Here is a 16,721-nt window from a genome sequence, read left to right on the forward strand (position 1 = left end):
ACCAATTGGGAGCCAATGATGGGGCCGCTTCTATAATCCCGCAAGGAAACCACAAGAGCAAAGGGGTAGAGATTACTCTCTGAATTTGTTAGCACACAGCTGAACAAAGGGGTTTGTATTTCGATTATCAAAAGTCTACCTATAATAGTGATACAAGGGGGTATTTATACTAGGAACAACCCTCCGAGCTAGGTGTGAAAGGTTGGTGGAGTTTCCTTAAAGATAAGCTAGCTGAAAGGCCTAAAGTTGAAGAGTCTCGCGTGGCATGTTTAGCTTCTGGCAATCTTTAGTAAATTGGTCATTACTCCTTATTGGGAAGTCAAAATGATGAACCGTTTATTGGGGTGTGAAAGTAGACTTGATTATCTTTCCAACTATATGTATTATGCATGCCGAATCATCACAGGCTTGGTCGCATGACTCATGTAAGTTGAAGCAGTTGTCACAAGACTGAGAGTGTTGAAGGTTGTGCAGGCGGTCGAGGCCCCCTCTTTGAGATCGACCACTTCCTCTTCGTGGTCGCTATTTCTTCTTTGTGGTCGAGTATCTCGCTGCACTGCTTGGAACTGGTCGAGGATCACGTGGCGCTGCTCAAAGCTGGTCAAAGAACAAACGGTGCTACTCGGAACTGGTCAAGGAGTATGCGGGAGCTGGTCGAGGATTACGTGGCGCTGCTCGTAGGCCTTTCTATCCAGAGCAATGTCCTTCTCTTCAGGTATAAATCTTAGCAAAATAAATATACAATATTTAGGTAGTATAAAATTCTCATCATTATTAAAGTTTAACTCAGTAAGAAGCGAGTTCACCTCTTGTTGTATCTTTTTGGCACGGCTTCGTGTAATCGGCCCTTGGACTAGGGGTGAAGCATCTTGGTTTACATGACTGGTTGGGATGTCCGTATTATCTCCTGACCTACCTCTAGCACCACCCATATCTCGTCTCATCCTTATATCTCATACAATCCAATGTCATTATCATTGTGAACAATAAGTAAACCATATAGCTCGCGAATGATGGAACATTTCACAGCTCGACTTCTACCGATGACCTATACATTTCTAAGCATCTCGATTAACCTTTGTTGTTAGACATCAACAATATCGTACCATTTGGGAGAGGTGAAGGGGTATTTATAGAGTACTCCCAAAAACTAGCCATTATGTGTTTTTTCAGCTCACATCGGAACTTCCGATCTATGCATAGTAACATCATCTGTCTACTCCACCCAAACCAAAATTAGAAGAAAACACACATCGAAACTTCCGATTAGCAAAAAAAAAAAACTTCTAACCCAAGAGCTCGAGACTTATGAAAACTCAGACATTCAATATTACATCTCTCTTAATAGTATGGCATTTCTATATTCAATATAAAAGAAAATGCTATAACCATAGGAATATTCAACCGTCGTCTTCTTTCTTCCTTTGTTGGAGATCGTCAACGTCATTTAGCTTTCATCATTTGAACTTTTACCTATTTAAATATTCATTGAACATATTAATTTCTTAATCGTTTGTCGTCAATCATCAAAACCCACATAACATGTCTAGATGCATTATCCAACAATATACTTATATTGTATAAATCTTACTAGAAAATTCATACTCATGATACTATCTTTAAATTTTTTAGGTGAAGACAGTCTTATTTATGTATACTTTTGCCCCGTCAATGGACAAGACTCAAGAGTAGTGACAGCTAACTCAAAGGGTGCCTTATGAGGATGGTGCCATCTGGCTCTGGTTGTTTTGGCAATAGTTCCGCTCGAAACGCTTAAAAGAGTTTTCTAAAGGTGTTTACTCATGAATTGGCCAAAACAACTACATTCTCATATATTTTCCATATTAATTCGTAGTATATAAGTTGAACCTGTTCCTTGAGAAGATTACAAAATTATGCTCTGTGCGGATACCATACTCGCAGGCAACAAAATGGACGTGCGAACAACTCACGCCATCTGTTTCTGCTGCAACAAGGGCGTTGCAGCTTGCAAGCTGTAGCTGATGTGCAAGCCTCTCCCACCAATGCGTCTTCTGCACCTACCTCACCAACCATCAGCTGAAAGCTGGAGGTGAAAGCACGTCTATGCATTTCCTACCGGAGTTGGACAACGCTGCATTTCTTCGCATCCTGGATTGGACTGTTACTACTGCCAAAAGTTCCGGGCTCATGTTGCTTTTGCTTCTCACCACAAGATGAAACAAAAGTCATCACCATAAAATTGATGTCTGAGTTTAAAATGCGCCCGAAACAGATCATATATCGTCTGCTGATAAAGGCACATTTTACCAAAAAATTGACGTCTTGCTAGTATTCAATATATGTTAGGGGGTGCTTTAGTTAGGGGGTTTGCATTAGAATGTTTGCAGATTTGGTCTAAAATAAAATACGAGTGCAAACCCCCCTATCTAATTATCATTTCCTGGTAACTTTTTTTCTTAGCCAAAATGGAAGACTGATAATGGTGGACACAGATTGACACTGGGGGACCAACAATTTTGAGAAACATAGGGATTCAAACATCTTATGTCACCAAAGGAGGATGACAAAGTTCAGTTGAAGTTACTTGAAATATGTGCTTGTAGGCTTGAAGTTGCATTTTGTTTGAGGGCCTATTTTAGGATAATCGGTTGACCGGTCGATTTTTAATGAATTGATAAACTTCTTTGACCTTTAATTTTATGCAATTGATGAAAACGTGTGGAACATTGATATCAGAAAATATGTGCGGAACCTATTTGTAGATGTCTATACTTGCTATCCATTCTTGCGGTCACAGGACGACACCTAGTTCCGCTCTATTTCAAAGAAGCTTCTTCCCATTTGGGAAATAATTCAAATGGTTTAAAATCAATATATATCCATTGCGCTAAAAGTTGCACTCATCCAATGATTTTGTTAGAGGCCTCTAGCCTTATATTAGGATTTGGGTAGAACTTAGTATTTCACCAGACAAAATAAATACCGTACAGTGGAGTTTACTCCCGGTTTGAATTCGAATTCATGTCGATTCATTTGGCCCCAATGGACACATGTCACTGTGCAAATCACGGTAGGAGTTTATTCCATTTTCAAACAGGTGTACAAATCGCACAAATGTAGGAGTATGGTCTGACCGATGACAGTGGCCTGTCTCCGGCAGATGGCCGGCCGCCGGTTGGCCGAGCAAGGCGGTGAGTGTGAAAGCTCGTCTCCCTCGGGCATGTACTTGCCCCATGCAAAGCGCCACATTTCTCCCATCCAACACAAAAACAAATGTTTTAGTTATCTCTTTCGAACGTTTTCTTTTGGCGAATTTTAGCTGTTTCTTTTATAAATTAAACTGTATGTTGCGCGAGAGTTTCTTGGTTCTCCGTGTTTTCGCTGGCTTCTCCCTTTGCAATGCCGATAATTCACGTAATGCGCAGACTGTTGTGACCTAAAAGATCACTGACAAACCAAATGGAGTACGATGCAACACTATTTTGTAGCAATCGATTAATATTCAAATCGATTTCTTTTGTTTAAGGATACTACCACCTCCTTCATAAATATACATGTTGCTTTAGGGTTTTGCACAACAATCATGACAAACCCTATGACTTTGTAGTTTGTGCGTTACACTTGTCTACAGGAATTGACCATGAAAATAGAAAGAACTTATTAACATAGGTAGAGTATATGATGAAAACATGATATAAAATAATCTCAAAATCAAATAATATTACATGCTAATCTGCACCTACACGTGGCTATACCCCCATGAATTTTTTATTTACTAAACCGACTTACTGAAATTTGGGACAAAATTATTGACTGTCATGGCTGAAGAGATTTTACTGAAGGCGATTCAATAATACCAACCTTTCTAGAACTAGTCTTGCTTGGGTGATTAGTGAAGGTGGTTTCTGCCTATTAAGGATCAAAACCTATATTTGCTCCTTTTGTTTCTCACGGAGGCGAAATTTTCTTCCAGTCTTATAGTGAATTCATCAATCTCTAAGCTTTTCAGTCTTAACATTGCATGAGTATGTGCGTGCATACATGTGCTAGTGTGAGTGTGCGTGTATCTGCAAGTTGTACTAATATTTTTTAAACAAATAAACCTTCAATGTAATAAAAGGTAAAATATAAAAACTTTACGTACATGCTTTAGTCTTATGGTATGCACACCTATTTTGCTTCTAAAAGTATAAGAACTACTTGTGAGTTTGAACCAATTTACTTTTTTGAAATTTACTTGTAGCAAAATTGTTCACAAATTGTTCTTAATTTTTTTATTGAAAATATGTAGAAGCTAGATACGATATTGCCTTTGAATTATTCTAATTTGTTTATAAAATTTATTAAACATCCAATCTAAATTGTTTTAAGTTGTTTCTTAAATTGCTCACAGATCCATTCTAATTTGCTTATGATTTTTCACAAAGTTACTTACATAACTTCATTTAAGAACAAATGAACATATATATATATATATATTAAATGTTTTCTTTGTTTTTTTCCCCACATTGAAGTGGGTCACATATAAGTGTTGCAAGACTAGATGCAAAAAAGTCTAAAAATTGAATAAAATACTCATGTTCAAACATTTTTTTACTAAAAATATGTGTGCATGCTATAAATCTAAATCATGTATGTATAATTTCTAGATGTGTCTTTAATAAAAGAGTGAATTGAATAAAACTACAAGTATTATACTATTTGTAATTAAAAAACTATAAGTATTATGCCTAATAACACAAAACTACAAGTATTATACACTAATTTCACACAAAATATGATTTTAATTAGATTTATCAAAAAATGGTCTTATATTTCTAAAAAATCCGAGAACTTTTTGTACATATTTAATAATTCATGTGCAACCTATTTTAATTGGATTCACTAAAAATATTGTGTAGAATTTAAACTAAAATTCTCCAAAAAAGCTACTTTATAAAACCTAACAATTGTTAGTGTCTCAAATAAAATCCCAAAAATATGAAAAAATTCACTAATATTCTTCTTATATGATAGAATAATTTCTAAAATTATTTTTAGCCCTAGGTTATATTTTAAAAAGTGAGTTCCTTTGTAATACTTATAAAGAAACTTACTTTTTCACCATATAATATAGGGTTGGAAATAATTTTAGAAATTATTCCATCTTATAAGAAAAATATTAGTGAACTTTTTTATATTTGTGGGATTTTATTTGACACCCTAACAATTATTAGGAGTTATAAAAGTAGCCTTTTTGCATAATTTTAGTTTAAATTCTACACAGGTTTTTTGTTGAATCCCATCAAAATAGGTTACATATAGATTATGGAACATGTACAAAAAGTTCTTAAGTTTTTTAAGAACATATTACTACTTTTTTGAATCTAATTAAATCAGGTTTTCTGTGAAATTAGTGCACAATACTTGTAGTTTTGTGTTACTATATATAATACTTGTAGTTTTACGTTACTAGACATAATACTTATAGTTTTGTGTTACAAATAACATAATTTTTGTAGTTTTATACAATTTATTCTTAATAAAAATCACAAAGTTCTCTTCAATAAACATTTAAAATTTGAATTACTAGCTAGCCCCTCTTCATGCTTGGCAAGCTGTTTCTCTCACTATATCTTAGTGGGCTCTCACTTTAGAGTTGTCTAAATAGGTCGTGCATATTGGATTGGCATGAGGCCTATCATTGTAGGCACGACTTAGGCATGACATGGTGCGACAGGCTGTGCCTGGGTTGAGCGTGTGGCATGTTGGGCCGGCACGACACGACTCGACTGATACGGACTGTTTCGGGCACGATACAGCATGGGTCAGCACGACTTAGAAGTGTGTAATATTGTTGAAATTGCTACTTATTTAAATAAATATGAAAGTGATAATCTTCTAAAAGATTGTGTAGTTCCTATGAAATCTAAATTCTTAAAGTGTTAGAAAGAAATTCATTTGTTGTACGTCTTTACCTTTATTTTAGATCCTAGAGTTAAAATTGCAGTTTTATATAGAGTTTTCTTAGTTTTAGTTGATGCTCTTGGTCACGATTATTCTAATTATTATACTAATATTTGTTTTAAGTTATTTGAAGATTATGATAAATATGAAACAAAGTATGATGGAGTTCTCCTGTAACAACCTCCACTAACACTCATAACAAGTAAGAAGACGATAACATGGGAAAAATATTTAGTAGATATTCTTCATCAAGAAGTTCAAACTCTTCGTCATGATCATATACGAGTGCCAAACTTCCAATATTCGGAGGGGAGCTAACTACCGTCATTGACAACGATATTATCAACCATGAAAAAAAAACTCCAACATACTGCAATGGTGACATGAGCACAAGATGAATTATCCAATGCTTTTACTATCAGCACGTGATTTGTTGACGGTTCCCGTATCTATAATTTTTTCTGATGCTGACTTCAGTCTTACTAGAAGGATAATCGAAGAAAGAATAACAAGTTTGTTAAGTGAGATGTGGAAATGCTCACTATAGTAAAAGATTGGAACAAGCTGAAGTACGAATGCAACACACTGCAGAGAATACTAAGTTTGAGACTTTATTCGAAATATTGTATCTAGATGTTAATGAGAACGTATAATTTCCAATTTTCTGAGTTACATTTTAGTCTTTTTTCCTTTGCTACAAATATTTTTAATGAAGCAACGTATCAATAAAACTTATTTTTAGAATTAATTATGTATCCTTATTATTTTTGATATTTTTGATTTTTCATGATTTTTTTTCCAAAAATGACTAGGACCCGTCACCCACCTCTCAATCTCTCATCTTGGCCTATAAATAGCCACGAGCCACGCACGAAGCCACCATCCCAAACTCTCTCCCGCTAAACAACAAAGCTACTTGCCCACTTTAATAAAATAATTCCATATTTCTATTCATAGATCAAGACACTGAGAACTCTTATGCATGATCATAGGTATAGCAATATTTTGAAAAGGTCTTTAGAGAAGTTAATGAGAAATATATAAGATTTGCTAAGTATAATATATACAACAATGAATTAGATGTCATGTCTATAAAGAAATAATGTAATTTTCAAAGCAAATATTGTACTCTTTTTTCCTTCTATAGAAATATTTTAATGGGACAATCAATCAATAAAGCTCATTTTTATCTATTTTCTATATATTTTTTGAGTTTTTTAAGTTTTTACCTATAATTTTAGAATTTTCTATTTCCAGAGTGCCGTCGAGCCGACCGCAACTTCACCATGCCCTGTGCCCGCCAGGCCTGCCATGCTATTGTACCTCCACCGTACCCATCGAGCTCGTTGTGCCGTCAGACCATGTATAGCACGACACGATAACTGTCAGGCCATATCATAAGCCAAGGACGCGGCATACAGACCAACTGGACACGACCCGTCTAACTTAGCAGCCTATCCATCTATACCTAATCAGGTCCGACCCGACCCGACCCGACCCGACCGACAGACCCATTTTTAACAGGTCTGGTTCACTCACTCCTACTCTCTCTCCTCTCCCCCGCTGCCCAGTCTGCCGTGACCTCTCTACCCTTCTCATCGTCCTCAAAGAATATTGAACCCCATCTTCGCCCACTCCTCGTCTCCCCCATCTCCGCTCCAAGGCGAGATCTCATCACCCCATTCCCAGATCAATCAGAAATCAAAACCCGAACCCATCGATCGATCCAAAAGCGCCCCAAATCCACCTCAAATTTGCCACCAAATGCCCCGAATCGGAACCCAAACCTCGCACCCACCAATTCAAATCTGAGCTCGCCATTTCCACTCCCACTGCCCCCCAAATCCGCCGCCATGGCGACCGCGCTCTCTAAATCCACACCCAAATCCCACCCGAGGTCGCCCACCACCGCGCAGCCGCCGCCGCCGAACCCGGGCCCCGCCGCTGCGTCGGCGGGCGGGGGCGCGGCGCCGACGTCAGGAGCCGCCGGCGCGACGCCGTCGAAGAACGCGGCGATGGTGGAGCTCAAGTCGCGCGTGCTGGCCGCGCTCGCGAAGCTCTCCGACCGCGACACGCACCACATCGCCGTCGAGGACCTGGAACGCATCATCCGCTCGCCGCCGTCCCCGGATGCCGTGCCCATGCTGCTCAACGCGCTGGCCTCCGACTCCCAGGGGTTCGCCTCCCCGGCCAGGCGCGAGTCGCTGCGCCTCCTTGCCACGCTCTGCGCCGCGCACCCGGAGGCCGCGGCCCCGCACCTCCACAAGGTGCTCGCCCACGTCGCGAGGCGGCTCAAGGACCCGGCCTCCGACACCTCTGTGCGCGACGCCTGCCGCGACGCTGCGGGCCAGCTCGCGGCGGTGTACCTCCGGCCGATGGCCGCTTCCGGCGCTGCCGAGGCGGGCAATGCGACCGTGACGCTGTTCGTGAAGCCGCTGTTCGAGGTCATGGGGGAGCAGAGCAAGGTGGTTCAGGGTGGGGCGGCCGCCTGCCTGGCGAAGACGGTGGAAGGGGCGGGGCCTGGGCCCGGTGTCATCGGGATGTTTGGGAAGCTTGGTCCTAGGGTGTGCAAGTTGCTCGGCGGCCAGGGCGTGCAAGCGAAAGGGCAACTGCTCGGCGTCATCGGAAGCTTGGCCCAGGTGAGGATCACTTTGTAAATTTTTTGTTCTCCACGCTAGATGTTTGATGAATTGGCACAAGGAATACCAGGTGATTGAAAGGTTTTGTAGCTATCTATTTATATGGACTTTTGATTGTTTAGTCTTAAGGGAGGAGTCGTACCATAGATTGTGGGCATGGCTTATTTTGAAGTAAATGCTGTTCGAAGCTGTTAGTTTGATCATAATAGTTGGTTTGATTGCGGCCTGTGCATCTCACTTGCAACTTTAGGGATGAAAATTCTGGTAGGGTTTTTGTCTGCAGGGAGCAGGTAAATTGTTTAGTGAGTCACGCCACAAGTATCATACTATGAATGTTATCCTAGACTCTGGGTAGGGCTTCCAGTGGATTCACTTCTGCTTGGCACTACTGTAGCTGCAGTTAGTTTGTTCATAACAGCCATTTTCGATTGTGGCTTGTGTATCTCTCTAAAATGTTTAGGGATGGAGTCAGTTGGAGCCTGGAGGTTTTCGATCTGAATTATCATTGAGAGGCTGTGACATGGGTTGGAATGGAAGCACTGTGATCACAATGTGGTTCCTTCTGATAGAGTGAGTGTGGGAAATCTAGCGCTTGATGTCCTGCCACAGATCATAGAAGAGTAATTGCTGTTTGTTTTGATGAACAATGGGAAGTGTCATGCTGCTGTGATTTTCGAGGTCTAAATACGAGCGTACTTAACCTTCTGGTGACATCTTTTCTCTTTTGTTTCGTTATGGATTGTGATATCTCTTTTACCTTGTCATAGAGATGTGATATGTATGCGTTTGAGTTTCAATTAACTTTTTCTTGCTAATTTATATATCAATATATTGGTTCATGTATTATCTGCGAGAGTGGAAGATTGTCTTTTTACCTATTCTATTGCCAGTTGGCTGTTTGCAGCATGGTGGTTATGCATTAACATGATTCTCGCAAGAATTTCGGGTGTGCATTTGAATATTTGAGAAGGATTTTAAAGTTTTTTGAACTTCTGATTGGTGGGTGCATGGAGTAGCTTTTGGTTTGTACTTATGAGCTTTAGTTTCACTTTTGTTATGTGATCGTCTGATTGATTTATTACGATAACATGAATATAAGACCCAAACTTGTCTCTTTTAGCTTTTTTTTTTTCTGGTTTTATTTGCTCCCTCCAGTCACAAATAAGTTTCATTTTGGGTTGCATGCAGTCAACCGTTTCAAACTTTGGTTACAAATTACTTTTTATGTATTGAGTTTGGATGTTTGAAAACGGTACGGGTAGATTTGTTTCGAAAAGTACTTTCACGCTTTCTTGGAAGTCATTCATAGGCCCTTTCAATTAGCTAGACTGAACACACTATATAAAGCTCAGGAAAGAATTTCAGGAAGTCATATCGGCCAGCCCTAGTTCAATCGAGGATGGATTCATTGTCGTGGTGTTATTAAATGAAAAACCTTCCTTTCGCCGCTATTTTTTCGTCATCTGGCACTGCTTGAATAGTATACTTTGTGCTATGTTTTATAAATATATTACAACAAAAAGTAGTAGTCAAAGTTGTATTTTGGAGACTATGTCAATGTCCAAAACGTCACTTATTTGTAATTGGAGGGAGTATAAGAGTATACTATATACTACCTCGGATCCCAAATATAAGTCCATTTAGGATTGTTGTTGGTCAAACCTTCTAAGCTTTGACTATCAATATCTAAAGAAATCATATAGATTGCCAAACCACTTCTTAGGAGCATTAAATGGTCTCATCATGGAAAAGTTCCATCTATGCGAGTGTTGTGTTGTTTTGTTTTGCATATTCCATGCTGCAATGATTTTATATGAACAATCGGCTCTGTCATTGGGCTTCCTTGTCTGATTACCTCTTGATATTTTGCCTTTCAGGTTGGAGCAATCAGTCCTCAGAATATGCAGCAGACACTGCAAAGTATTCGTGACTGTCTTGAGAACAGTGATTGGGTTACTAGAAAAGCAGCTGCTGATACATTATGTGTCCTGGCTACTCATTCAGTCCACTTGATAGGTGACGAAACGGTTCCAACCATTGCTGCCCTTGAGGCTTGCCGTTTTGATAAGGTAACTTAACATGGATCCTTTTCAGATGCCCAAAATTTACATGCATTGTGTTATGGTAAGTTATTCCTGTCCATATTTTCCCCAGGTAAGGCCTGTCAGAGATAGCATGATTGATGCAGTACAGTTGTGGAAAAAGTTGACGGGAGAAGATGGAAACGGTATCAATCTGTTGTTTTGTTTAACGAGTGTACAATATAATTTAGGGTTTTACTACTCATACTTATGTAAAACAACCTGCATGCAGCAGATGATAAAAATAAGGAGCCAGTTGATAGTGAAGCACCTACCAACAATGAGAAAGGGTATGGTAATAGCATAGCTGAAAAAGCAGCTGTTCTCTTAAAGAAAAGATCTGCATTAACTGACAGGGAACTGAACCCTGAGTTTTTTCAAAAGCTTGAGACAAGGAGTGCAGATGACTTGGCTGTTGAGGTGGTAGTGCCCCGCAAGACATTACAATCTCATTTGCGAAGTAAAGATGAATCAGAAGAAGATGGTGACCCTGTCGGTCCTGCTAACAGCAATGGATCAGCTGACGATGAAGCAAATCTGTCTCAAATGCGTGCTAGCTCTAACTTTCAGAACATTCGAGATAGATGGGCTGGCCAAAGAGGAAATAGAAACAAAGATACAAAAGCTAGGACATCGGATATTGAAGATAGAAGTGAAAATAGTGCAAAAGATCCTGCTTCTGCAACAATGAACATCCCTGGAGAAGGACCTTCCATAAATAATAAAACAAACTGGTTGGCAATACAGAGACAGTTGTCACACCTGGAGAAGCAGCAAACCAGTCTAATGAACATGCTGCAGGTTAGTTTATGTTTATTTCTGTGAAAATTTTGAAATTTGGTTCTATTGTGCATTTGTGCTGCTAAGGAAAGAATCTAGAAATGAATATCACACTTTTGATTTCCTGATTAATGACAAGAAATTATTGTCGGAAACTATAAGCCTTTAACACCTGATTCTATCTGCAACTAAGATTTCACAGCTTAGTAACCCATGTAGGTGAAAATACGACTCTATTGTTATAATATTAATTGGTGTTAGTACTGGCCATCTTTTGATGTGAAAATTTCAATTTAGCAATCCATCAGAGACTAGAGAGATGACATTGCATAGCAGCACAAATGAACTGAGCTGACATGTGGGATTATCAAAAAAAGTTTAGCTTTGACAAGCTTTGAGCTTGGTTTGAGCCCAATCGAGACTAATTTGAGCCTTTACTTGAGGTCAACCCTTATTGAGCCTGAACTTGGGCTTAGTCAAGCTCTCTTGAGTTCAGCTAAATGAGGCTCGAATGTGTACACATATAATATATAATATAACACAGGTATTTATAGAATGTGAAGCCTTATTAAGTTGAGGTCAAGCCTATTCTAACACTAGTCAATGCACACATGGACCCCATGTTATTTGCCTTATCAAATTTGAAAGATAACCTAGAAAACAAGGATGCATGTATAAAATGGGGACAATGCAGCGAGTACTGTCTAAATGCAATGCTCTTAATGTGTATTATATATAAGGCATTTTTTAGGGTGGGAGCAACTTTTTTAGCCTTTGTTTTTTTATCAACGCTTGTGATCCTTCGGATCTGCTAGACTCATGCTTTTATAGCTAGACTCAAAGGCACACAAATATACAGGTATCTGACCTAATCATGCTGTGAGGTGACCTCGAGCCCAGCCTGAACTTTGAACCTTGATAGTTTCAAGCTTGAACTTGAGGTTGACCCAAGCCTGGCTGGGCTCACCCATGCTCAGCTCATTGACAGCTTTATTGTGTTGCTTATATTGTTATTTAAAATAATCTTTTATATTCTGGAAGAAAATTGATGGCTTTTGCGGCCACCTAATGTGGTACTTGATTACCTGTTGTCTTGATGCAAGTCATAATAGCTCCTTGTTTCCTTTAGGAAGAATGTAAATTTCTTATGCAGGTAAAAAATGAGACCACATACTGCTAAGATGTCTTGCTGTTTGCTACTTTTAAGGATAGAATGCAAGCTTATCACTAGACATCTGTTGGTTAAGTGGCTAACAACCAAATATTGTTTGTTTTTACAAATTTCAGGATTTCATGGGAGGATCCCATGACAGCATGGTTACTCTAGAGAATAGAGTACGCGGTCTTGAAAGAGTTGTTGAGGAGATGGCTAGGGAAATATCACTATCATCTGGCAGGAGAGGTGGTGGTTCGGTGCTGGGCTTTGATTCACCTCCTGGCAGATCATCTATGAAATACAATGGTTTTCATGAATATACTAATTCAAAATTTGGGAGGAGTGGTGATGGGCGGATGGGATTTGCAGAAAGGTATTTTTCTGCAGATGGTATGGCTTCTGGTTTAAGAAGCCCATCTTTGAGACCAGATTCTGAACCATGGGACTCATACGCTTATTCTGGATCAAGAAGTGGTATGAATTCGAGGAGAGGATTAGATTCTGTTTCATTTGACAATAGGATGCCTCGAAATGAACGGAATAATGATCAAGCAGGTCCTAGGAAAGGTTGGGATAAGGGCCAGGGGCCCTTTAGGTTTGGTGAGGGTCCTTCTGCTCGAAGTGCATGGCGAGCCTCAAAAGATGAAGCAACACTGGAAGCTATTAGAGTGGCCGGTGAAGATAATGGAAGTTCAAGGGCTGCTGCAAGAGTTGCTATTCCTGAGCTAGATGGAGAAGGTTTGAATGGTGACAATCAAGGGGATGAAAGAGGCCCACTTTGGGAGGCCTGGACTCGTGCAATGGATGCTGTTCATGTTGGTGATGTAGATTCTGCCTATGCTGAGGTTCTTTCAACTGGAGATGCTGAACTACTTGTAAAGTTAATGGAGCAAACTGGACCAGTTGTTGATCAACTTTCAAATGAGGTTGCAAATGAAGTCCTACACGCTGTTGGACAGTTCTTGGTGGAAGAAGGCTTCTATGATATAGCTCTGAGCTGGCTCCAGCAGGTATAATTTTTCTATCCGAAGAGGCTGAGATGTTTGCATTGACAATTATATCATGGAAATTTCAACTTTGAACTTTTTTGGTCTCAAAACATTTCATGTGCAGGCTATGATACTGCATTCTAAAGCGCATTTCAATGTGCATAGTTTTAAGCATTTTTTAAAACTGCTGCATTACTTGTGTGCTATTTAGGTAGTGTTTGGTTGGTTAATGAAGTTGAATGAGATGTGATCGTCCTGGATGGGATGGTCTTGGATGGGATGATATTAGATGAGGCGGTACAAGTAGACTGTTTGGTTAGATATATGTAATGGTACGAAAATATGTTTGGTTGTGTATGGGATGGTACGAGAACATGTTTAGTTGCTTAAAAGCCATGCATTATATCCATGTATAACTTAATTATTTTACAGAAATAATATTTTTTATATTCATTATTATCAATGAACTATGCTAATTAGTATTAATCATTAATAATTCTAGCTAATCATAACTTAAAGTTGTCAATAATCATCACTAAATAGTCACAATAATAATTAGTTATGGTCAATAACATCTAATTGTAACTAATGTTTAACAAAAAATCTTTAATAACCATTGATAGTCACTAATCATCACTAACCACAAATGATAAAAATGCATATAAATGGAGCATTATAAAGGAACTCATTTCTTCACCATATAACCTAGGGCTCAAAATAATTTTAAAAATTAGTCCATCACATAAGAAGAATATTACTGATTTTTTTTTCCAGATTTTTGGGAATTTATTTGAGGCCATAACAATTGTTAGAAGTTATAAAAGTAGTCTTTTTTTTTTGGAGAATTTTAGTTTAAATTCTACATAGGCTTTTTGTGTGAATCCAATTAAAATGGGTTACACATGGATTATAGAATACATACAAAAAGTTTTAGGATTTTTGGAGCAACAGAAGACTACTGTTTTGAATATATGGGATGACTCGTCTTGGACAGCATGTGGTTTGGCCGATTTTGGCGTACCGGTTGGTTTAGCATATGAGGAGAATATGTTTGGAATCTGTATGAGGCTTCATCCTGGACGATGGACGATTCAAGCATCCAAAAGCGCGGACGAGCCCTCATCCTGGATGATCCTCGTACACTCAACCAAACAGACCCTTGGTATCCTGTGCCTGTAGCCCAGTGCCCAACTATCCGTTCATGATACACTTTGGTGAGTGAACAGATGGTGAGCCATGCAAATAGTTTTGGATGTGGCATGATGGTGCCCTGAAGTTAGGTGGGGACAAGAGCCCAAGGCACTAAACATTTCCTGAATTCTCAAATCTGAGTAATGTTTATACCATTATTCAGACATTGTTTGCATACCTGAGTAGTTAATTCAATCTGATAGTTCTCTAGTGATACTTCTACCATGCCGTGGCAAAGAATATGTAAAGGTTTCAAGTTTTGAAAGCATGACAATTTTTTTAGGGAGAATAAGAGAGTCTAGGAATGGCATCTAGAGTGAATTATTTTGTTAATAGCCATATGTTTAGCTAACGAAGAAAAGTAATTGAAGAATTCGTAAGTTGTAACATATTTTGGTAAAAAAAATTAATTGTGATAGAATAGAACCGTGATTGATTGACATTCTCAAACAGAATCTTGGCTTTTCATTTGGTCTAGAATGAAGGCCCATCACTTTTTTCTGGATTGCTACAAGGTTGAAGGCAAAAATGATAGTGAAGTATGTGAAGGATATTTGATGCTTTCTTTATTGGACAAATGAGTTTTCTGGATTGCTACAAGGTTGAAGGCAAAAATGATAGTGAAGTATGTGAAGGATATTTGATGCTTTCTTTATTGGACAAATGAGTTCTTATTTTTTGGATAGTTCTTGTTTGCTCAACGATAGTAATAATAATTAAGTATCCCATCTGGACAGTATGCACTTGCATGCTTGTGAAACTACTGCTGTTGCTTCAGTTTACTCATGAAACCAACGCAGTACTGTAACTTTGTTATGTAAAGATAGTAAACATAAAACAACGGGATTGTTTCTTTTTCAAACAAACTTTGTAAAAAAAAGTCTCCGCTGGTGTTCTTTTGAAGAGAATCAAGAGATATAGTCTGTCATTACGGTTTTATATTTCTGAGCTGAAAGCATTACTTTGAGCTACATATCTAAATTACGAATGTGTTGGTTGTTGGTGCAGTTGACAGATCTTGTAATGGAAAATGGATCTGATTATCTCGGGATCCCTTCAGACGCAAAGCAGGACCTTTTACTGGGACTTCACGAGGCTACCGCCATCGAGCTGCCTGATGATTGGGAGGGGGCGACACCAGTGCAGATAATGAAGCAGCTAGCATCATCTTGGCGCATTGACTTGCAGCAGCTTATCAATTAGACACCACTGATTGTTTACATATGAGTTAATTTCATTTGTTCATTACCACCTTATCTTGTTTGGTCTGTTGCTCTTAGGAGTATAAGTGTTAGATTGGGCAGAATGGAAATGGCACTGTGTTGGAATGGGATTGGTTGTAGGGGGGAGTATGATGTTGATATTGTCTCACCTGCGTCATCTTTCCTGATTCATAGTTTGATTTTTCCAATTATATTGTAAAACCTTGTCCTTTCGGGGTGGCCCATGTGGTGTGATGTAATGTTGCATTAGTGTACACTGAAGGTTTAAAATGAGTAGCAATATAATGTTTCTTCGGCAAAACCATATTATCGCCGCGTTAACACTTGTATGCAAAGCGAGGATGAACCCATTTGCAGGAGCTATGCATTTGCAGTCCATTTTAATTAGGGTTTAATTAGGGATGGACGTGGAATGATCTATGGATCCATTCTAGTTTAATTTGCATAATTAACTTTACAATACGAGATGAAAAAAATTATCAATTAATTAGTTAAGTTGAATTAAGAGATTTATAGATATCTATTGGTGTTCCATCCTCATCTCTAATTTCAATGCTAAAGACTATGGTAATGACCAGATTTATGGATATCTATTGGTCCCTAACCACTCTCTACGCTTGGTTGAATGATCTGCAGGTTGCCAAACTTGCTTCGGCTCAGAAGGCTGATGCCAAACTGGTGCTCCGTGCTCAGGTTCTGGACAACCCGATGCCCCCGAGTCGGTCGAGGATTGA

At 38.9% G+C, this 16,721-nt stretch overlaps 1 protein-coding gene across 2 annotated transcripts; it reads left to right on the top strand.

Annotated features, from left to right (window-relative positions):
* Positions 1 to 7,425: 7,425 nt before the first annotated feature.
* On the top strand, positions 7,426 to 16,291 carry LOC133890591 (microtubule-associated protein TORTIFOLIA1-like). Of its 2 annotated transcripts, none has more exons than XM_062331037.1 (6): positions 7,426 to 8,567; positions 10,445 to 10,636; positions 10,722 to 10,794; positions 10,881 to 11,449; positions 12,716 to 13,594; positions 15,773 to 16,291. In XM_062331037.1, exons 1-6 carry the CDS (start codon positions 7,782 to 7,784, stop codon positions 15,965 to 15,967), a joined length of 2,694 nt encoding a protein of 897 aa, XP_062187021.1. In that variant the 5' UTR covers positions 7,426 to 7,781; the 3' UTR covers positions 15,968 to 16,291. The 2 variants fall into 2 exon arrangements, with proteins under 2 accessions (XP_062187021.1, XP_062187022.1); XM_062331038.1 differs by having other exon boundaries at positions 7,427 to 8,567; positions 10,884 to 11,449.
* The last annotated feature ends 430 nt before the right edge of the window (positions 16,292 to 16,721 follow it).

This window comes from Phragmites australis, chromosome 14, assembly GCF_958298935.1.
Source record: "Phragmites australis chromosome 14, lpPhrAust1.1, whole genome shotgun sequence".
Taxonomy (NCBI): Eukaryota; Viridiplantae; Streptophyta; class Magnoliopsida; order Poales; family Poaceae; genus Phragmites; species Phragmites australis.

Excerpts from the sequence above, each read along its gene's own strand:
- LOC133890591 (XM_062331037.1), top strand. The coding sequence starts at position 7,782 with ATGGCGACCGCGCTCTCTAAATCCACACCCAAATCCCACCCGAGGTCG. Across the intron at positions 10,637-10,721 it reads AGGCTTGCCGTTTTGATAAG|GTAAGGCCTGTCAGAGATAG; the intron begins GTAACTTAACAT and ends TATTTTCCCCAG. Across the intron at positions 11,450-12,715 it reads GTCTAATGAACATGCTGCAG|GATTTCATGGGAGGATCCCA; the intron begins GTTAGTTTATGT and ends TACAAATTTCAG.